Below are 25,590 nucleotides of genomic sequence, written 5' to 3' on the forward strand. Positions count from 1 at the left end.
AAATTACTTGCTTTCCTTTGGGTCATTCGAGATGTCAGAAACACGCATACAATCGCTCACATTACTTAATGCTCTTGGCCAAAAAGGAAACCACGAAGCTACATTATTCAAGTTTTGTTCTGGTTACTGTTTGTGGCTATGACCGTCAGTTCCCTCACCCTGGAATAATATGGATAGCACTATTTCTGAATGGAGGATAGGCAACTTAATAGCAAACCTTTATTGAGCACTTGTGATTGCTTGAATGCGTGCTAGATGCTGGGGAGATGAATAATTCAATCATATATATTCTAGAAATGTTTGATCAGAAATTCCTAGGTGTTAGAAACTGTGTTCAGCACTCTATACAGTTCTTAAACAGTAGCATGCATAAAAAAAACCTGGAGGGCTTGGTAAGATTCTTGAGCCCCAGCCCCGGATACTCAGATTCAGTAGGTTGAGGGTGAAGTGATAATTTTTATTTCCAGGGGATGCTGATGCTGTGGTCCTCGTCCCAGCCCAAGGTCCAGTTCCTAACTGAATGCATTTTCTCAATAAAACTTGAAAAGCAACTGCAGAGAACTCATACCTGGGTTCTAAAATATTCGATTTTCCGTAGCTGCATTCTGTTCTTGGTCCAATAGTTTAAATAATTTTTCCCCAAACGTAAGATTTTGGCTTCTTATGTCTTTTGTCTTAGTACTCTTTTAAGTACGGTCTATTACCATTGTATAAACCCTCACCCTGGCCACCTTAATAGCTGAGACACCCCGACTGTACCTTGCCCATTATCACAAAGTTCTACTAGGTAAAACTGTTCTAAAAAAAATAACTCTAAGGTATATTTTTCCTCTCAAGATTCAAAAGAAATAGAATATTAATGAAAAGCTGAGTATCTAAATATCTAGCACTTGGGAAATGGTTATTTATGGCATATCCTTCTCAAATGTGTCTAATATAACTGAGGAACCAAATTTTAAATTTATGGTTTTCATGTTTTATGGCTCCATCTACCTCTCTTAAGCCCTTTTACTGATTCTTCTTACAACTTGCCGCAGCACCTCCGTAAGTCTAGGTGTTACACCTCTTGCTGTCCTTTCTCTCCTACTTTGTAGAAAATCATTGCCTTTCCTTTTCAGAATTTGCTTCTGTCTCAGAGTCTGGCTTTCTTCCATTTTTCCCAGTAGCACTCATCAATTTCTGCTCTCCAGTCATAGGCTTCTGGATCAAGTAAAATTTGGGATCTGGAGTCCAAATGACAATATAATCCTAACAATGCTACGTGTTAGGTTGGTTTCAAAGAACGTTTGAAATAGTTTGTTTCAAGTATGATTTTCATCATGGAGACTGGTTTTCAGTCAAATCCACTGTTGGAGTAGATGCTTTAGCTTTTTATTAAGCAGTCAACTTCCTTAAGCAAAGCCTACTTACTACATAGAGAATGCTATTTACTAAATTAGGAGACTTATTTCACTAGGGAGACCATGCACTGCTCCTAATGGCAGCCAGTTCTTTGAGCAGTTATCTGAAATGGAAATGGGGACATTGCAAGAGATAATTTTAGTAAATGAGACCACTTTTTTCCTAAGAGGAAAACAATGTTATTTGTTCTTCACTAGAAATCTGTTAACAAAGCAGAAGTGATCTTTTTTCAGTTGAAATGGAAGTTCAATTCAGCAAAGTAAGATTTTAACTTCATGGCTATAGTCTGGAAAAAGTTCTTAAGGCAGGTGGTAAGGGTCTAAAACTTAAAAAGGGGCAAGAGCAGTCGTGGTACTGGTCCTTCTACTCCTGTTCTATAAAGCTGGCTCATCTATCCTGTTGAGTGCTAAGGTCTGCCACCCTGAAGGCATTCAGTAATTGTTTATTGATTTTGTCCAAGGATAGTATGGTTAATAGTAGCATAAAACTTAAAGTTATTAGTGTAATTGTAAATTACTCATCTTTATAGGGTAATTGTAAAATTTTTCAACCAACTCCCCCCACAATGCTTCAACTTTTAAATTCATCAATCTTTCAGCTTTTTGAAGTTCAAAGCAAATGAAAGTGTCAACCATTTCCTGATTAACTCTGAAACAGTCCTGCATTTCTGGAAACAGCAGAAGTTATTTTGAGTATTGAAATAATCTCACTTTCCCAAGCACTTAGCTTCAGCTGTTTTGTTTGTGGGCAGGGCAGGAATGTCCAAAATTCACACATGGACTCATGGTGAATCTCTGCATAAATAAACAAGGTATTTCAATATGGATTATTGTGTTAAAGAAAAGCTTTATATAATAAAAAATGCTGTACTGTATTTCCAACATTTTGAAATAAAAAAAAAAAAAACCTCGTTAGATGCATTCCATAGACCCTTTGAGTTTAAAATAGTTTTAAAAATGAGGACAAATTAAAATTAAACTCATTGGCCTGGTCTAATTTTAAATGACACGAAAAGCTTAGGACAGATAAGGAGGAACGTTGGTAGGTATGTTAAACTTGAGGATTTAAAACTACTAAAACTATCATATATATGCAAATTCTATAGCAAATTATTTTTAAAATTGGAAGACCAAGTGCAGGAAACACAATTAAGGAAGTTAAACTTGTATTTCTTTGGGAGAGGACGAATGAACAGCAGAGGAGATAGGATTGTTAGGAAACCTGGGAGAAGTAAGGAAAAGGTCTAACACCCACACCATTTTCTTTCATTGGAAGATGCAACTAAAACTAATAAAAGTCAATTTTGATAAATAAAGAAGTTTTAAACAAGTAAGTTTTGATCATAAAATTTAATTATGGTTCAGAAAAAAATTGAGTTAATTACTTTCTCTGAAAAAATATATTGACTCTGTGTAGATTGCAGTTATGGGGGGTGATGGAGGCTGGTAAGTTCAATTACCTATTTTCTATTCTGAAAATAACAAAAAGTCCTATTTCCAGTCTGATTATAGAGATGCATGTGCCCAAAATGGCTGAGAATAAATACCACAAGAAAGGCAAAAGCTGCAAAGCTAGGGCATGTTATAGACTCTGAAAGAAAGTCTCAGAAATACCCAATGTGGCGAAAAAGAACATTTGGCTGCAATTTGGAGTTCTTTTCAGTCATCTTTATCTTTTGCTCCATGTTTAAGGATGCGTGTGAACTCAATGTAATTGAAATTTCCCTTTTTGTCAATAGGCGCTTCTCTGTACAGCTCATCCACTTCCTCATCTGTAAACCGATCTCCCATTGTTGTCAGCAGCTCTCTCAGGTAATCTTCCTGAATGGTGCCTAAAAAATAAAGAACTGGGGTTCAGAATATATACTACTCTGAGGATTAATTACAAGGAGCATCTACACTTGACTATGCATGCTCTATGCTAAGAACTATAAATATGCACATACATGAAATATGGGTCTCTACATGGTTAAGTCAGCCTCAGCAGTTGCCTAGAAAACGGGTAGTTGCCTAGTGGCATTAACCTGCTCTGCTCTATCAATCTTCCTCCACATCCCTCTCCTGATCTCTTGATAATAGGGGCTAAACTTATGCCTAATTAAAAGCAATATAGTATGATTAAGGAATCTATGCCTCATAGTTCCTTAAAGTAACATGAATGGTCATACTTATCCTATAAGTAAATAACACTAAAATCAATACCACATTATAAAATCAATAAAGTGCTTCAGTGGAAAGAATGCTGGAGTCTTGAGGTCCGGTTGTAACAAGCTATATTATTTCAGGTATTTCACTTTACCTCTGACTTTGTTTTTTAATATGTAAAATGAGATTCTTAAATGTGTTTTTTTTTTTTTTTTAAAAACAAATCTAATTTAGATTTCATAACAAATATGGTCAGGCCCAGAGTGTGCAAAAATACTTTATAAATATTTGAGCATTAATTATGTCACAGTCACTGGGCTAAGAATTGGGAATAGGAGTGGTGAGCCGAAAGGTGTGCTTTCTACTCTGGAAGTGTGAAAGCAGGTTTCTCATAAAACCTAATTTTAATTGCACATGAGAATCAGAATCATCCAGAGAGCTTAAAAAAAAAAGTCCTGATGTCACCCTTGATTTATTAACTGGCAATGATATATATATATTTTTTAAATTGATTTTAGAGAGAGGAAGGGAGGGAGTGGGAAAGAGGGAGAAAGACATCAATGTGAGAAACACTGATCAGTTACCTCCCCCACACATACCCCGAGCAGGGATCAAACCCGAAACCTGGGTATGTGCCCAGGCCGGGAAGTGAACCCGCCACCATTTTGTGTATGGGACAACACTCCAACCAAATGAGCCACTTGGCCAGGAATATTTTTTTTTAAAAATCTCGGATTGAATTGGAAAAACAACAACAAGAACCATAGCTCTAGAGTTTCTTATGGGAAGTGACCTTATAATATAAACTAATTTTATAGGAAATATATTATCCTTGGGTGAGGATAAAAAAACAAGTACCAAAAATCTTAGTTTTCAGCTTGTAGAAATAAATCATCATCTATAGCCAAGTCATTCAACTATCACATGAACTAATCATTGACTATGTGCAATGGACTGTGGTGGGTGGTAGAAGGGCTTACAGAAATGGGAAACGAATGCCGTTGAAGACACACAGCCATTACCCTGGAAACAGAGAGAGACTGTGATGATTGGAAGTAAGTACACACAGTATGTCTCAGAAGAGAGATAAATAAAATTATTTGGAAGTGGAAAGAAAGGAGAGATGCCCTAGCTGGTTTGGCTCAGTGGATAGAGCGTTGACCTGTGGACCAAAGGGTCCCAGGTTCGTTTCTGGTCAAGAACACATGCCCAGGGTTGCGGGCTCGATACCCAGTAGAGGCGTGCAGGAGGCAGCCAATCAATGATTCTCTCTCATCATTGATGTTTCTCTCTCTCCCTCTCCCTTCCTCTCTGAAATCAATAAAAAATATATTAAAAAAAAGAAAGAGACTTAAAATTTTCTGAGTAGGAAAAAAACAGTATGAAAATATAGACTAGGCTCTATAAAGAATATGACAATTGAGGAGTTTGGAGAATGGATAAGACATTTTACTCTTTTATGGTTTTATTTCCCTCCATTAAAAAAAAACAAACACCTGCTTACAATTTAAAAATTCAACAATACATGTCTTTAGGAGAAAAAAAAGTAAGTCTCCTCTGCCTTCCTCTTCCCCAGTCCTCCCAGAAAAAAAAAAGTTAAGAGTTTCGAGTTCAGGAGGAGGGAGAGGTGGTATGATGAGGGAGACACAGAGGCAGAAATGGTGGAGGTAAGTTAGGACACCAATGCATAGAGTAGCTTGGAAGGAGGTTAGAAAGATGATATAAAAGTCGAGAGTGGTATACTTGAATAGGCCAAAAGAGGCTATATTGTGGGGAGCCTGGAAAGCCAAACTGGGGACAGTAAGCTTCCATTACCAAACTGTGCTTGGCTTATTTTAACCACGCCAAGTAATGCATAACCAAAGGGTGTGCCTTCCCTTTAAAAACTTGCCCCCTTATCTTTTCTCTTATATACACTTCTGTCAAAGGATCAGGCCTTTCTGTAGTTATCTTTTTGGGTTTTTCTGAGAGTTAGTTCTGGGCCAGGCAGTATGCTATTATCTCATTTCCTCATTTAATCCTCACAACAACCGTGTGAGGTAGGTAATATTATTGCCCATTTTACAAATAAGAAAACAGAGACTTAGATAGTTAAGTAACTTGCCCCAACTCACACAGTTATTATGCAGAAAAGGAATATGAAACCAGAGAGTTTCGTACCAGATTTAAACAATCTCAGAACTGAGAGATACCTGATAAACACAGGACTGTACTGGTGTCATGGCCTATAGCAATTTACACTTTACCTAAGATTGCACTGGTAAAAGTTACTCATTCAACACATATTTACTTCAAGCCTAACCCTTATGGAGTATAACTTTCCTATACACCCATTAAATTTTAAATCAAATATTTAAATGCAGAGGCAGTAAATTGAGTGATGCCATAGGAGAAGCCTATCTAAAACAAAACTGAACAAACAGGTATGGTATAAACCTGAGAGTACTGTGTCATCATATTTCAAGTTATTATATATTTTAGTTACTGTAACTAAAAATTAAATCATGGTAATTACCAGTTGCTTCTTCATCAAAGCAAGCAAAAGCATTTCTGATGACATCTTCTGGATCTGTGCCATTTAACTTCTCACCAAACATCGTGAGGAACATGGTAAAATTTATGGGACCCGGAGCCTCATTCATCATGGCATCTAGATACTCATCGGTTGGATTTTTTCCTAAATAAAAAAGAGGGCCATAATCCTGATTAGATCACAAAATGTATCACCTATTCATCATAGTACACATTTTGACAAAAAAGACTATCATACAATTTGCTGTTTACATTCATGATAGCAAAACTATTAGGAAAATAGTCTTCTTAATGAATAGGGCCTATATTAAGAGTGGAGATTATATACTATTACATTGTAATGTCAAAAGGAATGATAATGCTCTCATAATCAAGATCAGTCCTTGCAATACACACAAAAATAGCAGACCCCTAGTCCAATCATGAGATCTGTCCAGAAATATGCAGGTGGTCCAAGGACCACACTTTGGGAGACACTGCTCTAGACTTTGAATCTTATTTAGTAAACTATAACATCATTAGATTGGCTTCATAGCGCTTTAAGACTTAAGAAATAAACATAAAAGACATTACAAAAATCCTATCTATAATAATAAAAACATAATATGCTAATTAGACCAGACGTCCTTTCAGATGTCCTTCCCTCCCAGTGGTTCTCAACCTTTTTAATGCCGCGACCCTTTAATACAGTTCCTCATGTTGTGGTGACCCCCAACCATAAAATTATTTTCGTTGCTACTTCATAACTGTGATTTTGCTGTTAATGAATCGTAATGTAAATATCTGTTTTCCGATGGTCTTGGGCTCTACAGCAGCAGTTCTCAACCTGTGGGTCATGACCCACAGGTTGAGAACAGCTAGCAGGGTCGCTGTAGAGCCTAAGACCATCGGAAAACACAGATATTTACATTACGATTCATTAACAGCAAAATCACAGTTATGAAGTAGCAACGAAAATAATTTTATGGTTGGGGGTCACCACAACATGAGGAACTGTATTAAAGGGTAGCGGCATTAAAAAGGTTGAGAACCACTGCTCCAGACAAAGCCGAAGCGGACAGGGGCTGAGGCAGAGGCGGCAGAGGCCCCTGGCCGTGGCAGCGGTAGGGACAAGGCCCTTGCACAAATTTCGTTCATCGGGCCTCTAGTCTAGTATATTAATATTAAAACAGATCCATTACCCAGGGAGGCAAGCATATCATGCAAATCTTCCTTATCAATGAAACCATCTCTGTTCTGATCAATCATGTTGAAGGCCTCTTTAAACTCTTGAATCTGTGACTGGTCAAACATGGCAAACACATTGGATGTTGCGCGCTGGGGGCGCTTCTTGGTGGTCTTGGTCTTTGCCCTTTTGCTCGACATGGTGGTGGTTAGATCCTAATTAGGAAGGGAAATATAAGAAGACAAAGAACAACAACAAAAGGTGAAATGAACCTTCCTTATATGTTTAAGCTACTTAGAAATGTGTCTAAAAATTATTCAGCAGGATAGTATCATTTGGCAAAAATCTCTCTCAGTTAATTGATACCATTACTCATGGAACTAAACTACAAAAAGAACAACCAGAATCAAGCTTTGAGTTCACTCATCTTAGTAGTTGTGACATTTAATCAATAGTTGATCACTAACTTTAACTTCCAAACTATAACCAACATTAATTCAAAGCCTAGAGCATATCAACAAGATTGCATATCCACATGTTGCTGTATAGCCTAATAAGAACTGATAACCAAATCTACTGGTTTAATAGCAATACAGAAACAAGAAACAAAAGAACGTAGATACCCTGGGGAAGCAGTTCAAGTTCCATACTTCAGTGACTTGGAAGTATTGAGGAATACTAATTCATTTTCAATAGGTCTATCATTCTACAGCCCTAGGCTATACCAGTTATTCCATTCTAAAGTGTACAGAAAGTAGGACGACGACTAACTGATGGAACACATCTTCATCTCTTAATCTTTATTGCCAAATACTGTTTTCACTTCTAACTAGCATTTCTTACTGCACCCTTACCTCTGGAATCTTTGTCAAGAAAGTTATTTGTTGCCCTAGCTGATTCGGCTCAATGGATAGAGCGTCGGCCTGAGGACTGAAGGGTCCCGGGTTCAATTCCGATCAAAGGCATATGCCCAGGTTGCGGCCTCGATCCCCAGTTGGGGGCGTGCAGGAGGCAGCCAATCAATGATTCTCATCATTGATGTTTCTATCTCTCCCTTTCCCTTCCTTTCTGAAATCAATAAAAATATATTTTAAAAAAGAAATTTGTTGAAAGGCTAACTGAAAAGTATAGAAAACTCTGAAGTTAATCTATAATTAAGTTTTACTGATATTTCCACTCTACACAAATCAATTTCTTGCACAGAGTCAAGCTTGAAGTGACTAAGTCCTCTATACAAAAATCAGAGCACAGTAGTTTAAAAACTAATGTGTTTTTTTTTTAAAGTTTGGAAACTATCTTTGCTCTCTAATAATCTAAATTTATCCCTATAAAATTTAAGTTGAAAGCAAGAAGAATATCTAATACCTAAAATGAAAAGGCTGACTCTTTAAAAAAACAAAACAAAAAACTATAAAATTTTAGTTGGGAGTTAAAAATCCCATCGTCATCAGATAAAATTTTACCGTACCATCCTTCAGAGCTGAGGTGGTGATAGTAGTCTGCAAAACCTCTAGTGAGCAAGACACTGTATTGAGTTATATTCTTCCAAGCACGTCTAAAATAGGCACCACTGATTTCATTCTCTGACCAGGACAACAATTTTAAAGCTTACGTTCTGAAAACAACATTTAGCTATGATGTAGCAAAACACTATGCCCTTGGTCTAAAAATAAGTCTGGGTTGTGAAGAATGAAGCACTAGATCTCAGCACTGCAAAGTGACCTTAGAATACAAGGCTTTGTGTGAGTTTAAAGTTACTTCTTACATTCTTTCCTTGGTTATACCACATCTTCCAGACTAAATTCAATCATGGAAATAATTAGAAAAGCTCTGCCTTAGTTTCCCCTCCCCCAAGCTAAATATGTTCTTAGATTTTAGTAGGAAATTTCACAAAGAAGGAAATTCCACAAAGAAAAGTCACAAATTCTAGTCCATCCAATACAGCACCCTGTGGCAAAACATTGGAATGGGTTGTTGGTAAGATATACCTTACATGACATTGAAATTATGATATATACTCTTTCCCAATTTCCAAGTTTCCTTTAATCACCCTTTAAGAGACTGTCTTTCATAATTTACCTAAACCATTCACGAAAGCATTATTTTCATGCTGTAAACCTTCTCTGGATAGTAAATTCCATTATTAACTACATAAAGCTGTAATTTTCCCCTCTATTCTAAATGTAGTTTTAAAAACTATAAGAAGTATGGAGTATATTATCCCGTCATCTTTTAAATGTTCTGAGGGACTTAGGGTAAGTGGTTGAAACCCAATGAGTGGCACTTATTTACCAGTGCAAATCTGTTTATTATTTTAGGCATGCCATGTCATTGCAAACCAAAGCACATGTTTAAAAATAGTCTGTTTTGTTTGACAACATTGTCTTCCTCTAATGATGCAGGAATGGCAATTATTATAAGACCAAAGAAACGGATGAGAATTATAAGTCAAATGGTTGACAACTGATTTTTGAATCTACAAAACCTCATATTGCGGGGGGAAGGGAGCGGCCTCTAGGTACTTTTTAAAAATACTTAATTTGGGTTATAAAGTAATATACATATGTTGAGTTCTGATGTATTTCCTATTAATCTTTCTTTTAATCATGCATTCTTTACGTTTGTAAATGAGTTATAGTTTTTTTAAAGTTATAACGTTTTTTGGGTCAGCACTTACCTAGAACTTTTCTTTAGCTCATTCAATATTTATCATCAACCTTTAATATAATCAGTTAATGGCAATAATGTGCATCAAATGTCACTAATGTTGAAAACTATTTAAGAATTAAGAAATATAAAGCAAGTGCCCTATCTTCAAGGAGCCTAAAATTATGTTGGGGAGGCAACGATAAAGAAATAAAATGATTGGTTCAACTTATGAAATGAGTCACATAGTTTTCATTCCAGAAGTATGACTCTCAAGTTAAAACAATGTGTGACAATAATGAGAAATAACTCAAAGGTAGTAGATGATTACAAAATACTGTGAGTTCAGAAAAGATCTTTGTTTCTAAAAGACTCAGAGAGGGGGATAAAAAGACCCTGAAAAACCCTGTTCCACTTAGAAGCCACAAGACATTAAAATTAAGAGATGCAGACGTTAGTCTTAATTCTACCAAACATTGGTAGTGTAACATTGGGCAAGTTACTACCTTTTCAAGGAGGTTATAGTCTGTTCTATTCATTTATCTCCCACCAGAATTCCTGGGCCTTTCAGGGATAGGAAGTTTAGCTTCACAGCTAGTTGTTCCAAAACAAGGAAAGTCAGTGTATTTTTTCCTACCAAACTAAAAGTATGGGGTGGAATAAATACTGATGGAGAGGGAGCCAAATCAGGAACTGTGCTATGATCCCAAGGAGTAAATTACGTATGATATTGTCATTATATTCCTTGCTATGACTAAGTTTTCAGTCCATTTTTATTTTTCCCAAACAATTAAGACTGTAACTGTCATAATGTAACAACAAGACCTCAGAAGATGCACAATTCTCAGAGAAATTTAGAAATCTGGGGTAAAATGAAAACACTTCATATAGCAATGTAAGTATTCTTTATTTAGGATGGGAAGATTACCACGTAGGCACCTGAGAATTCCCAATTATGAGGATCCTCACTCATTCTAGAGTCTATTTTTCAAGCATTTAATTGAAGATCTTTGGTGTGAAGGCATATGTGTTGTATGAAACTTAAAAACAGGGTGATTTGCAGATCACGCTTCTTTCTATGAAATACATAAATGTCAGATGCATGAGCAAGTCAATAAACAGTCATCGAAGGTCCAGGAGATTCAGTTTACAGATGAGGAGCAAAATGTTTTAAATCAAGGAAGTGGAGTGTTGGGGACAAATGACTTTGTGGTTTCATTTATTTATTTTTGCTTGATTAAATATAAAATCATTTAGGGTTATGACAAAAGGAGAAATACATGTAAGGAAGATGTTAGCCTAGATTAAATGGTGTAAGTGAAAAATAGAAATCCTCAAAGAGGATTTTCCCACATACCAACCGCAACCAGAAGATTTTTCAGAATCTCTTCATACTATGGTTTCATTTATAAAATGAGATTAATCTATAGTAGTATTATTACATTAGGTTACTCTAGGTAGAATCCTAGAGTACAACACTTTTAAAGTGGTAATAAATGTAAGATAACATTAAGACGTTTTCTACAGAATTACCATTCAAATTGACAGTATTGTGCGAGATATGATATATTCCTTAAGGAAAAACTCCCATCTTAGAAACATTTCCTAGTATTTGGCCAGCTTCCCAAATACAAACCAAATAATTTAATCAGTGCACCTTTTTCCAAGCTAATTATATGTAACATTTTTGGTGCCAACCAGTTTTTTAAAAGTACATTTTCAAGTCGGTGCTTCTGTTCTAACTAAACCAAGTTTTCAATTCCTGTGCAAACTTCCGGTTGACGGTAGGGTTAGTGTTTTTAAGACCGCCACACCCAAAAAGTTCTCAGCACTTGACAAAGGCAATTAGTTGTCGGGGTTGACTTGCCAGTAAAGCCTCACGTTTGAAAAGAAAACGTTTTTCTGGTTAACTTTTATCAAAAGCCTTCCAGGACATGAAAGAAATAATAGCAATTTTAAACACTTCCTTTACCTTTGGATATAAAAATTTTTGCACTTGTTAAATTCTCAACTGAACACCTATTTCTGTTCCAAAGTTCTGTAAAGAACTAATATGTGTCTTCATATGCTCAAAAGTTAACACTGGCAAAGTGACTTAGTCCAAAGTCTCCACTCCAAAGGAACACGGTATTATGTTTTGGAATTTTTCCTCAAGCCGCAAACTAAGTGTGAGTGAGTGAGTGAGTGAGTGAGTGAGTGTGTGTGTGTGTGTGTATTTTATAGTTCTAATTACAGAAATGGATACTGAGCTAAGGAAGCTAATTTAAGTTAATTCTTCCTACTAAACGTAGCTCCGCAGCTGCAGCAACAGCTGCAGCAGTGGGGCGGGGCGAGGACACCGGGCTCGGGTTTTTACGCAAATTCTCTTGAATCGGGCAAGTTTACGTTAGAAACTAAACATAGTCCCGGAGTCAAGAGCCGGGAGGCTCGGGTTTCGCGGGCCGGGCTATCGCCCAAGTTCGCGGCGCCAGCGAGCTAAGCCACACTTCCCAAGCCCCAAGTTAGGCAAAGGAGTTAAGTTCGCGTTTGGGCCACTTCGGCCGCGGCCTTCAATCCCGGAGCTGGCCCTTCGGCTTCAAGCCGGGTAACCGGCTAGTTACTAGGTAGCCGCTAGTACACCTGCCCAGGTGCGCCGCTACCCTCCCAGCCGCCCGGCGGAGACGGGTCCGCGAGATGCGCCCCACGTGCCGGACCGCGAGCACCACTCACCCTGCACTGCTGAGAGAATCGAGCGCTTCAGTGACCCTTCTCGCTGCCCTCGCTGCCGCTATCACCACCCTTCTACAACCAGAGCCGCTGAAATACAACACTTCCGGCCTCCCCTCAGCAAACCGGAAAAAAGCCTAGTCACCATTCTTTGCCAACAGGATGGGCCTGACTTAATGGAAAGGCGACGGGGGGAGCAGTTGCCACTGTGCTAAAAGGGAGCAATTTTGACCGAGTGCACAGGAAGGAATATAAAGCGTCGACTTAGAACAGAGTAATGTGTAGTGGTTAGTTGGGTATAATGTCTGAGTTTTTGTGTTTTTTGTGCCCACTCTTATATGTATTTCTTTTCCTCCCCCTTCCTGTGAGCAGATGGTTGGGTCTGTCCTTTGGGTTTGCCTCTCCACACTTACCAGGGTACGGCCAGGGGCGGGACTTGTCAGTCCAAGTCCTTGTAAGGGAAATCGCCGAGAGGGCTGCGCGACCCACGTGACTGGCCTTCGCCCCGCCCCCAGCGCCTGGGTCGGCCTCCCGGTCGTGCGCCTGCGCGTAGGACTCACCTCGGAGACTGGAACTGCGCCTGTGCGTCCCACAGCTGCGCGCTCGTGCAACCGGGTAGGTGGCCTTAGGGCGAGCGATTTGACTTCTGTGCACCGTGTTATTTTATGAAGAGTCCCACCCCATCCACACGGGAACCAATTTTGTGAAGTCCCAAGGGCCCTCAACCAAGCGGCCACTATCTCTTTGGCCCAGACGGATTTCATAAGGTCACAAGCGGCTGAAGACTTCCTTCCTCTTCAAAAACGTTTGCCATTATTTTTCCTATCAGAACAGCCCCACTGACAACTAGGAGAGCTGACTGGATCCGACCTGGAAGGCAGGCAACCAGCAACAAGAGCTTACTAAATCTCGCCCCAACCTCACTATGGTGCAGATTTGTGGCCTGTTGCAAATAGGAATAAAAAGTCGGGGCTATTTTTTTCTCAGCTCTCCTGCAGCTCTGAAAATGCATCTTGTTAGAGAAAAAGAGAAAGCGTTCCCCGATTCTATCTTTTTCCGTCCAAAGTCTGGTGTGCTGCTGGTCACCTCAGATCTCTGACCTCACCCAAGAAAAAGGTGAATGGGATGCGGTAATACTCAGGTCAGCACTAAGATTCAGTGCCTAGCCTAGCTCCTGTGCTAGAACAGTTCTGAAGTGTGGAGTTGCCCCATGGTCCTCTCCTTAAAAGCTGCTCTCACTGGAATCACCATGCTGAAAAGAAAGGTAAAGCTGCAGAATAGTATACTCTTAAATATCGAGCTACACTTTCAGGAACCTCAGGAGCATTTCATCTGTTAAGCAATCATACAGGGTATCCCCCCCAAATGTATACACACTTTGAATAATTATTAATTCCAATGGGTTAAATCTGAAAAGAAAGAAATAACAATTGAGCCATCACCTGTTAAAGTGTGTACACATTTTTGGGAGGACACCCTGTATATTTAAAGTTATCAGAGTTAAAGGCAATGAAAAATAAATAACTGCCCCAGTTCTATTGCATGACTGAAACAAAGATGATTAATTTCCTAAACTGCCTTGATAGTAAGAATCACTTGGAATACTAGTTAAAAATACAAATTATTCAACCAACTGAATGAGAATCTACTAGGGCAGGTCCAAGGAAGTCATCAATTTAACTGGGGTTCTAAGTGACTCATCACAAAAGGTGGGAGCATAGAGTTAGATGGCTTAGGGTCTAAGGCTTAGGCAGTGACAACTCAGACTCCAAATGACTGGGTGGGAGACTGCAGTTCTTGGAGTTTGGCTTGGGCAGCAGTGAAAGGACCCAACAGTTGAGCACCCTGCAGTGCACACACAGCTCCACTGAGTGGAGGTCTGCCACCACAGAGAGCTGAAGCCTTCCACAACTGTCCTTGAGAAAGAAAACTTTAACCCATAATAATGAAATAGTTTCGTTTCCCCTTCAGCTCCAAAGGAAGCAGAAACTTTTTTTCCTTCTGCAGTGTCAGAGAATTGCCTTGTTCATCTTCCTTTTTCCACTCAATGAACAGGTAAACTGACTGCATTGCCAACGCACTGTGGTGGGGGCTGTAGTTTATGGTTTTTGAAATAGAACATCATTGCTACCTCTTGGATGGAGAGAGAGGGGGTAGAAAGGATCACAAAGGCACAGGGCTGATGGGGAATAATTGTGGAACAGGTCATTACAGTACAGTTAGTAAGGCCTATAGAAGGAGCACACAGGAGGAAATAAACCTGTCTATAGAGACTTGTGGAAGGACTACTGAAGAACTGATTCTAGAAGTCAGTGGGGAAAGAGAGGAGAGATTCCAGGCAAAGGGAGTCACGTGTTTGTATGAAGGTGATCAGGAGGCAAATATTTTTAAATACCCACAAATAAAATTAATACCTAATACAAAAATTAAGGTTTACCAGCCGTGGGCAAACTACAGCCCACGGGCCGGATCCGGCTATTCTATCCGGTTCTCTTGCTCTCCCCTCCGCTCCTTTACTTTGAATTTATATTAGTTCACACAAACACTCCATCCATGCTTTTGTTCCGGCCCTCCGGTCCAGTTTAAGAACCCATTGTGGCCCTCGAGTCAAAAAGTTTGCCCACCCCTGGTTTAGACTTACTTCAACAAATTCTTTCGTTTCCTCATCTGAAAAAGGGCATAGTATTAATACCCACTATATTCAATGATTGTGAGAATTGAGATAATCCATGTTATTTACTTAGTGAGAAATCTTCGGTTGTATTAAGGCACTGAAATTTGGAGTTTGTAGAGTAGTTAGCCTACCCTGACTAATTAATATACCAGTGCTTTGTCTACTCTACTGGAGGAAACAGGCTGAACTTCAAGTGGGCCCTGATGCTACCTTGATGCTCATAACATTTCTGTAGTTCTTTAATGCTCCTGCTCTCTTAGATGTCAGTTTTATAATTTGTTTTCTTACACCTCCAACACCTCCCATTCTTGCTCTTGTTTCTAAGTCGCTGAGTAAAAAATGACTCCCACAAGCTCCCACCACCACATCTACCCACCAGCTAGCATCTGTCCCCATCTGTCCCCTCCTCTCCTCTTTCTTCACCAGTCCTCCATTTGCTCTCATATCACTCCAATGATTCTGTCCTCTCCTGCATCATCGAGTTGTGTTTTTCTCTCTCTTTCTCTCTCCATCTCTTTCCAAGTATTCCCATCAACAAGTATGCTGTAAGTGTCTCATATGTGGCAGGCAGAACCAGGATTCCTCAGAGATGTCCACATCCAAATCTCCTGAACCTGTGAATATGTTTGGTTATGTGGCAAAGAGAATTAAGGTTGCTAATGAGCTGATAGGAAGATTATCCTGTGTTATCCCAGTGGACCTGATATAATTACAAGGGGGCTTAAAAGTAGAAGAGGAAGGCAGGATAAGACAAAGGGAGGTAGAAATGTGGAAGAATGGTCAGAGTGATGCAGTGTTGCTGACTTTTTTAAAGATGGAGGAAGGGGGACATGAGCAAAGAATGTGGGTGACCTCTAGAAGCTGGAAAAGGCAAGAACATGGATTTTCCCCAGAACCTCTAGAAAGGAATACAGTCTTGGTTATACCTCCCCCACCCCCCGCCCCCCTGAGACCCAGTTTGGACTTCTATCAAATTGTAAGATAATTAAGATGTGTTGTTTTAAGCCACTAAATTTATAGTAATTGGTTATCACAGCAATGGAAAACGAATATTGACAAAAACAGCAACCCTCTTCCTGATGCATGATCCTTCAGCTATTGTCCTATTTCTTTAAAAAATATATATTTTTGTTGATTTCAGAGAGGAAGGGAGAGGGAGAGAGAGATAGAAACATCAATGATGGGAGAGAATCATTGATTGGCTGCCTCCTGCATGCCCCACACTGGGGATCAAGTCTACAACCCGGGCTTGTGCCCTGACCGGGAATTGAACCATGACCTTCTGGTTCATAGGTTGACACTCAATCACTGAGCCACGCCAGCTGGGCTTCTATTTTTTTTGCCCCCTTAGTAAGACTCTCAAAAGAGGCACCTAAACTCACTGGCTCTAATTCTCTTTTAACCCTTTATAATAAGGCTTTTTTCCCCAACCACTCCACAAAACATGGGCTTATCAAGGACACCAATGACCTCTATGTCATTATGACCAATTATCATTCCTCAAACAGGTTTGATAAGGTATTCACTTCCTCACCTTTGAAGCACTTCCTTCTCTCTTTTCCAGGATGCTGCATTCTCCTGGTTTTTCTCCTTCCTTATGGCTACTCTTCAGTTTCCTTTGTCAGTTCTTCCTAATTTCCCTAGTCCCTTGGAGTAGCTGAGGACTCGGTGCTTGGCTCTCCTTTCTGTCAACACTCCTTCCCTAGCTGATCTCATTCACTCTGAAGCTTTAAATACTACTTAAACAGTGAGTGCCCCCCGCCGCCCCGGCAGGGCTGAAAGGCCTGGGGGACTCCGGCAGGGCTGAGGAGACTGGGCGCCACCATCTTGTGGCTATGGGTGCCACCATCTGTGTGATGGTGTGATGGTCAATTTGCATATTCCCTCCTTATTAGATAGGATTCACTTAACATCTCCATGAGGAGATCTACTAGGCCTCTCATCCTTCATATTCTAAAACGGATCTCCTAATCTTACCTCTAAAACCTTGTCTTCCTACTAGCTTCTCTATGTAGGTTAATGGCAATTCCATACTTTAAGTTGCTCAGGGCAAAAACCTTTGACTCATCGTTGTCACTTCTTTTTCTTCCATGACCTTCATCTAACCTTTCTTTTTTTTTAAAAAAATATTTTTTATTGATTTTGAAATAGGAATTTTAGGGGGATAGAGGCAGGTTTAGGAAATTTAAAAAAATGAAAGAGGTCCATGGAAAAAAACACAGGGCTACAGACTGGGAGAAGTTACATTTCCATAAGACAAGGGAGAGGCAGCAGTTACATTTCTATAAGACAAGGGAGATGCAGCAGTTACATTTTCATAAGATAAGGAAACTTGGAGTAGCAATGAGGAGGAGGGCTTCACATGCCCCAAGTGAGATTTGACCTTTGAGCTCAGGAGTTGCTATAGTGACCAAATCAAAGGGAATTTTGACCAATCAAAGGGGATATCAGGACACAGGAACTGCAGCTTTTATAAACCCAGGAGAAAAGGAACTCGGTGGGACTCTTTCCCCCTCTCCATGTGGGAGTCTGTGCTGTGAGATTCTTTCCCCTTCCCCATGTGGGAGTCTATACTTGTTCTTCAATAAATTTCCACCTTTGCTCTACTGTTGTAGAAGACCAAAGAAACCCAAGCAATGCTTTAGAGAAATGGAGTTACACAGCTTTATTACGCCAGTGGTCTCAGAGGAGTCACCTCCAAAATCTGAGCAAACCAATATGGTGGAAGCCATATTTGGTTTATTTGTCCCCCAAATATGGATGGGGACTTTAGGACCTTTCGTGGACTTTGCAAAAAGCCCCCTGGGTTGGGATGGGGGTCTTGAGATCATATCTAAGGGCCTGACCTGGTGCCAGCGCTGATAACCTTCCTCTGGGGTTGTGTCTTGTTCATGGTTTATGGCCTCTGTAAAATGTGAGCATTTAGGTAACAGGTCTTGCAAGACCAGTTTGTGAAGAAAGGGGCAGTGACTTAATTATAGGTTATCAAGAATGTACATTAGATTGCTGGCACAGATTCAGATTGCTAGCCCCCCAAATATCAGGGTTACATTGGAATTAGCCTTTTAGCCTTCTCAATACCATCTTCCATCTGTGGATTCATTCTTCGACTCTGAAGGACAAAGAATCCAGGGAACCATCCTGCCCAGGGGAACACCGCATGTTCCAGTTAAAAAATCCCGTATCAATTTCAGAGAGGAAGGGAGAGAGAGAGAGAGAAGAGAGAGAGAAACATCAATGATGAGAGAGAATCATTGATCAGTTGCCTTCTGCATGCCCCACACTGGGGATCAAGCCCACAACCCAGGCATGTGCCCTGACCAGGAATTGAACAGTGACCTCCTGGTTCATAAGTTGACGCTCAACCACTGAGCCATGCCAGCCAGGCACCCTCATCTCACCTTTCAAACAAAGTATCTCCAGGGTCTAGAACAGTAATTAGTGCAAACCTAGTGATTAAGTCCTTTAAAATATATCAGAATATGATTGTCTCACCATCTTAGTGCAAGGTACTCTCTCTCCCAAGCCTGGATTTTTGCAATAGCCTTCTAACTGGTCTTCTTCCCCTACATTGTACTTCCACACAACCACAGAGTTATCCTTTCAAATCATTAGTTAGATCATGTCATTATTCTGCTTGACACCTCCAGTGGTATCTTACCGCATTCAGAGTGAAAGCCAAATGCTTTACAATGGCCTGCGAAGCCCAAAGAGATCAGACTCCGGGAACTTCTCTGACTTTATTTCCTACTGCCTGCCCTACCCAGTTGCTCAGTCACAGTGATCTTGCTGTTTCTTGGAGAAGTCAGGTATTTTTCCACTTCAACACCTTTGCATTTGATGTTCTGTCTGATTTCAATGATCCTTCTTCTAATATTTTCTCTCAACTCTTTCAAGTCTTTATTTAAATATCACCAGTTCATTGACACCTTCTCTGGTCATTATATTTAAACTTTCATCATTCATCTTCTACCTCCTGCATCTCCCTTGCTTTATTTTTTCCATTGCATTTATTACCTGTGACACATTATGTACTTTATTTATTTATTTTGGTTACTGCCTATATCCCTAACAAAGTGCCATGAACAGGGTTTTTTTTTTTGGCTTGCTTTGTTTACTGAAATATTCCCAAAGCCCAGAAAAGTAATTAGCACATTACAGGCACTCAGTAAATAAAAAATACATATTGAATGAATGAAAAACCAGAAGGTGGAGGTTGAGGGGGAAATGGTAGAAATATGATGCCAAAGGGATGCACAGAAACCATACCCTGAATGGCCTCTAAGCCATGTTTCTGAAGGTCAATGGGATAGCACTGATCTGTCTTGAGTATAGGATGAATATGATCAGATTTTTTTTAATTAAAATTTTTTTCTTTTTTAAATTAAATTTATTGGGGTGACATTGGTTAATAGGATCAATCAAACAGGTTTCAGGTATAGATTTCTGTGATACAAGATCTGTATATTGCACTGTGTGCCCACCAAAGTCAAATCTTCTTCACTCCACCCCCCATTGCCTTTCCCTTGGCAATCACTACACTGCTGTTTGTATCCACAAGTTTCAGTTTTATATCCCACATATGAGTGAAATCATATGGTTCTTAGCTTTTGGTGATTGGCTTATTTCACTTAGTATAATATTCTCAAGGTCCATTCCTGTTATTGCAAATGGCAGTATTTTGTCTTTTCTTATGGCTAAGAAGTATTCCATCCTGTATATGTACCACATCTTTATCTAGTCCTCTATTGCAGGACACTTTGGTTGTCTCCATGTCTTGGCTACTGTGAATAATGCTGTAGTGAACATAGGGGTGCATATATCTTTGTAAATACATGTTTTGTAGTTTTCCGGGTATATACTCGAGAGAGGGATTGCTGGGTCATATGATAACTCTATTCTTAATTTTTTTGAGGAATTGCCAGACTGTTTTCCATAGTGGCCGTACCAGTCTACCTTTCTACCAGCAGTGAATGAGAGTTCCCTTTACTCCACAACCTCTCCAATACTTGTAATTGCTTGTCTTGTTCATTATAGCCATTCTAACAGGTGTGAGGTGGTATGCCTATTATTCTTATACTAGAGGCCCGGTGCACGGAATCGTGCACTTGAGGGGATGGGAGGGAGGGGTCCCCTTAGCCTGGCCTGTGTCCTCTCACAGTCCAGGAGCCCACGATCGATCACCCCAAAGTGGTAGGCCCCGCCCACTCGGCTGGGGCTCCGTGATGGATCGCCCCCGCAGAGGGAGACCCTGCCCACCTGCCACAGCACCGCCGTCGGGTAGCCTGCAGAGAGAGGCCCCACCTGCCGCAGCCCGCCGGTCAGTGGCCTGGGCCTCCCTCTTTGGGGTGATCATGGAGCCCCCCGATTGATCAATCACCCCGCTGGCCAGTGGCCTGGACCTCCCTCTGCAGGATGATCATGGGACAATGGCCAGCCAATCGCATTGCACCTGCATTGGCTGGCCTGGCACCGGTGGGTGTCATAGCGTAGTTGTGCGGACGGTCGTTCTGCTGTTCGGTCGTTCAGTCAATTTGCATATTATGCTTTTATTATTATAGATCGCTTTTTCTGATGGAGTCAGATAGGTCTCGTAGAGCTCTTTAATTTTTTTTTGCTTAGGTCTCTCTCTTCTTCCCTCTGTGTCATTTCTAGATTCCTATCTTTTTGTTATTTTTTTTTTATTTATTTTTTATTTTTTTAAAAATATATTTTATTGATTTTTTACAGAGAGGAAGGGAGAGGGATAGAAAGCTAGAAACACCGATGAGAGAGAAACATCGATCAGCCGCCTCCTGCACACCTCCCACTGGGGATGTGCCCGCAACCAAGGCACATGCCCCTGACCGGAATCGAACCCGGGACCCCTCAGTCCTCAGGCTGACGCTCTATCCACTGAGCCAAACCGGCCTTGGCTAGATTCCTATCTTTGATATCACTAATTCTTTCCTCCATCTGGTTGGCTCTGTTTCTTGTTTTTCTTGTATTTTTTGTTTTGTATAGTTTTGGTTGGCTGTGTTTCTTATGCTCAGGGGTTCACTACTAATCTCTTTAGTTGAATGCTTCATTTCCAGGATTTTTGATTGGTTCTTTTTTAAAGTTTTGATGTCTTTGGCAAAGGTAGTAGAAAAACATAAGGGAGATTTAGGAAGTAGTTAAGTGAGGAAAGTAGTCCTGTGTTGAAACTCAACCAGATGAATGTTATTAAACTTCTGTATGGCCTGATAGGTCCACAATAAAAATTCCTGAATGCATTAAATTGGCTGTTTGTGTTTTCTTGCATCTTGTTGAATATTTTCAGAATTGAAATTTTGAATATCTGTTATTTATATCACATATTTCCATGTGTTCCAGTTTGCTTTCTGGAATTTGCATTTTCTTTCTGAGCTACCTCGCTACCATGGTTATTCATGGTATGTGTTGGTCTCTTCTGTCTAGGCATCTGTGTATTATTGACCCTTCTCTAGCAGGTTTCGCTGAAGAAGTATTTCTACTATTTTCCAGTAGGTGGCGCTGAATCATAAAATTTTTACTTCTGTGATCTACCTCAGCTAACTTTCCTGGCTGCCATTAGACAGTATAGCCATGCTGCTTGCTGCTTGCTGCTTGGAGGTGGGGTTTGTTTTGCCCTCACTGTAATGGTGACCCTGGACCTCCAAAGGGTACTCTCCCTCCCACCCCCCATGCACCCGACCTGGGGATCAGTCACAGAGTGATTCTGCTGCAATAGCTTTCCATTTACAAGTAATGTACTCCTCAACCCAACACCAAGGGCAACAGAAGGCGAGTTTTGGGAGTCCAAGGGGTGGCAGGGCTCTGTGGTCCCGTTTCTTTGTCTGAAACACCAATCGCCTGGCAGTGGATGCCGTGGTAGAACCCCTGTGCTGTGTCCTTGCCACAGACTATCAGCAGGATCAGCTGCTGTTCACACCACTCCTGCTGGAGTGCCCACCGAGATTCCCTCTTGCTCAGGCTTTCTTCAATGGAGTAGCAAGGTTTTTTGTGTGGTTTTGAACTTTTTTTCTTATATTTTTATTGATTTCAGAGAGGAAGGGAGAGGGAGAGATAGAAACATCAATGATGAGAGAGAATATTTGATGGTTGCCTCCTGCACATCCCCCCACTGGGCCTGCAACCTGGGCATGTGCACTTGACCGGAATCGAACCTGGGACCCTTCACTCTGCAGGCTGACGTTCTATCCACTGAGCCAAACCGGCTAGGGTTGTAGTAGCCAGTTTTATTATCTCTTTCTCAGAGGGCTGCCAGATAATATATTTGTACTACTGGGGATGTGGGTTAGCTTGGTATCCAGTTCCCCTTCCTCAGAGATCTTAAGAACATGGGCTGTATAGTCAACCACCATAGTGGATAGGTCAGGACGGCCGAAGATCTCAAAGATGTGCTCAATGTAGGAGAGGTTGTCTTTGTCCAGCTTGTTGTGACTTTCCAGGAAGCTAAACCAGGCACTGCCTGTGATCTCAGGCTTCTCACTGGGGATGTCCTCCTGATTTAACCTGTTCCAGATCGTCAAGGGTGATATTGTTGATCAGGTCCTGGAGGAGGGTCCTGTACTTGGCCTTGACACCTCTGAGCTGAGTACACAGGGTACAGGCACTCCAGGGTCCCTGGTTCTGAGCAATGTCTGGAGCCTCCTCCTTGGCTCCCACCACCCCAGAATTGTATCATTTTTAAATTGTTCTGATAGCACAGAGGATTAGCATAAGGTAAGCCTAGGAGAAGACGGAATCCGGGTATCTGACAATAATGTCAATCACTGAAATAAGGAACATGGGAAGAAATAGTTTGGAATATGAGGTATGGTAATGGTAGGAAATGACAGTTTGAGGTAGTAGATTAGAAGACAGTATTGAGGCTTACCTAAAATAGCACAAAGAGATAAAAATATTAAAGAGCTGTCAAAAGTCATGGAGGATGTATTGAGATAATCCATTGTATATATAATAGGAAATCCAGAACAAGATAAAAAAGGGAATGGTGGAAAACAATTTTAAAAGAGATAATGACAGAGTTTTCCAGAATTGAAAGAATAAAAAGTCTTCATTCAGGCTGAACATGCACTTTGAATATGAAGCAGGAAAAATAAAAGTAAATCTATACCAGGTCACTTCACAGTGAAACTTATGTACATGAAGAGTTAAAGGAAAATAGTAAAAACTTCCAGAAAGAAAAGACAGATTCCCTACAATAGAACAATAATTAGACCAGCAGTATGCTTTCCTCCAGCAATAGTAATACATGCTGAAGGTAGTGCAGTAATATCTTTAAAGTGCTATGAAAAGCACCACCCACTCATCATACAATGTGTGTGTGGAATTGATTCACAAAATCCTTACAACTCCCTCCAAAAAATTCTGGATGCTGGCCTTTCTAAATTCTCTCAGGTCTAGAGATTGATCTCTTTGCCTCTTACCATCCTGAGGTAGATTATTATTATGTTTAAAATATATTTTTATTAATTTAGAGAGTAAGGGAGAGGGAGAGAGAGAGAGAAACATCAGTGATGAGAGAGAATCACTGGCCGGCTGCCTCCTGCATGCCCCTCCCCGCTGGGGATCGAGCCCGCAACCCAGGCATGTGCCCTTGACTGGAATCGAACCCAGGACCCTTCAGTCTGCAGTCCGATGTTCTGTCCACTGAGCCAAACCAGCTAGGCAGATTGCTCTCTTATTTTTTTAAAAAATCATTTTTTTTGTTTTGTTGGCAGTATTACAGATGTCCCCCATTCCCCCCCAACTCCCCCTCCACCCAGCCCCTGCACCACCCCAGGCTTTCACCATACTATGGTCTGTGTCCATGGGTTATGCATATATGCATATAAGCTCTTTGGTTAATCTCTTCCCTCCCCCCTACTCCCTTCCTTCTGAGATCTGTCATTTTGTTCCATGCATCCATGTCTCTGGACCTATTTTGTTCATTCATTGTTTCTACTCTAAAACAAAAATTGCTAGGTGGCTAAATATAATTTAGACATTTATTTTAGCTTTTAGGATACAATACTGTTAGTTAAACTCATCACTTCACACTTATAAAAATATTAATATGCTTACAGTTAGTTTAAAGAGAAAAATGTATCTACTCAAACTTTTTTAAGAAATGAACTATAATTCTGGAAGCAAATATTTTCTTAACTTCCAGACTTTTGTAGCTACACACTTTTTAAAAAGTATGTTGCGTTATATGGTTTTCTTAGCAATTTGAAATTAGAGTTGATTACCATTCCATTAAATTTTCAGAATAATTATACATTTATAGGACACTATGATTAAATCAGAGTAATCAACAGAATGATTATACATCTATGAGGGAATTATAATTAAATCACAATAATTTATTTGTATGAGCCCAACTAAATTTTTTAAATTTTAGTTTTATTATGTGGTACTTCACAGTATGTATTTTATTATCTGGGTAGTTATATTTTGGATAAATATGTTGTAAGAAAAGGTTGTATCAAGATGATGCTATAGCAGAAAGATCACTTAGGTCTTGCTCATACTTCTTTTGTCAAACTTGTATATTTGTTTGAAATAAACTCTTTTGGCTTTCACTGGGACCCTGAGTGTCTGTCAATAAGTAAATGATACTTTAGTTTTTCCACAAGTTTGTGTGGACTTCTCTTATTCTGCATTCTTAACAGGGATAAAAGTTCAGTAAATATTTTAATGTATGATATTTGTAGTCAGTTCATTTTGATCTAATAATTAGTACTAATCTGTTACATAAGAAATATAACTAAAAATCTTCTTTGGTAATAGTTTCTTCCTTCTAATGGACATTATTGGCACATGGCTCACTCTATTATCTATCTATCTATCTATCTATCTATCTATCTATCTATGCATTTATAGACACACATGCACACACATACACAGAGCTAAATGGTTGAAAGCCAATATAATATGATATATAGGAGAGCAGGCACTGTGTAGAATAGACCTAGGTTTGAACTTTCTGTTGTATTCTAGTTGTGTGACTTTAAGAATATTAATCTCTCTAAATCTCAGTTTCCTAATTTATAAAAAGTTTTTATGTGTGTGTGATGATCAAATAAGATACTGTAAAGCAGTTAGCATTAAGTAGCATATAGCAAGTGGTCATTAAATATTAGCTTGTATTGTGACCATTTATATTCTTATTTTTGTTTATTTTTCCTCTTTCCTGCTTTGAGCTTTGTAGCAATTTACCATGTTCTCTAGAGAAATAGCTCAGTGGGAACCATTCCAGTGGCTGGTGGACAAAACTTAGAAGAGCCGCGGCCATTTTGTTTTGGATGTCTAGAGAACAAGTGAATACTTGGGGA

At 39.9% G+C, this 25,590-nt stretch overlaps 2 protein-coding genes across 5 annotated transcripts in view; one reads left to right on the forward strand and one right to left on the reverse strand.

Moving 5' to 3' along the window:
* Positions 1-386: 386 nt before the first annotated feature.
* Positions 387-12,764, reverse strand: LOC308256915 (myosin regulatory light polypeptide 9). Of its 3 annotated transcripts, XM_080685526.1 has the most exons (5): positions 8,711-8,820; positions 8,097-8,310; positions 7,259-7,457; positions 6,061-6,222; positions 445-3,232 (listed from the first exon to the last, which is right to left on the reverse strand). In XM_080685526.1, exons 3-5 carry the CDS (start codon positions 7,440-7,442, stop codon positions 3,060-3,062), a joined length of 519 nt encoding a protein of 172 aa, XP_080541652.1. In that variant the 5' UTR covers positions 7,443-7,457; positions 8,097-8,310; positions 8,711-8,820; the 3' UTR covers positions 445-3,059. The 3 variants fall into 3 exon arrangements, with proteins under 3 accessions (XP_080541650.1, XP_080541652.1, XP_080541651.1); XM_080685524.1 differs by lacking the exons at positions 8,097-8,310; positions 8,711-8,820 and adding an exon at positions 12,598-12,764 and having other exon boundaries at positions 387-3,232; XM_080685525.1 differs by lacking the exon at positions 8,097-8,310 and having other exon boundaries at positions 8,711-9,485.
* Positions 12,765-13,153: 389 nt separating this feature from the next.
* Positions 13,154-25,590, forward strand: part of MYOM1 (myomesin 1) — a 153,414-nt gene continuing 140,977 nt past the window's right edge. The window contains exon 1 of one of the 2 annotated variants that reach the window (XM_080685527.1): positions 13,154-13,209. The gene's annotated coding sequence lies outside the window, so the exon portion shown is untranslated. The remainder of the gene's footprint in view (positions 13,210-25,590) is intronic. The other variant, XM_080685528.1, reaches the window with a different exon arrangement.

The sequence above is a fragment of the Plecotus auritus genome, assembly GCF_963455305.1.
Source record: "Plecotus auritus genome assembly, chromosome: 8".
In the NCBI taxonomy this organism is placed as follows: Eukaryota; Metazoa; Chordata; class Mammalia; order Chiroptera; family Vespertilionidae; genus Plecotus; species Plecotus auritus.

Coding starts and splice junctions, on each gene's coding strand:
- LOC308256915 (XM_080685525.1), bottom strand. Junction 6,223..7,258: donor TGATATGCTTGCCTCCCTGG/GTAATGGATCTG, acceptor TTTTTTATTTAG/GAAAAAATCCAACCGATGAG. Junction 3,233..6,060: donor CTTTGATGAAGAAGCAACTG/GTAATTACCATG, acceptor TTTATTTTTTAG/GCACCATTCAGGAAGATTAC.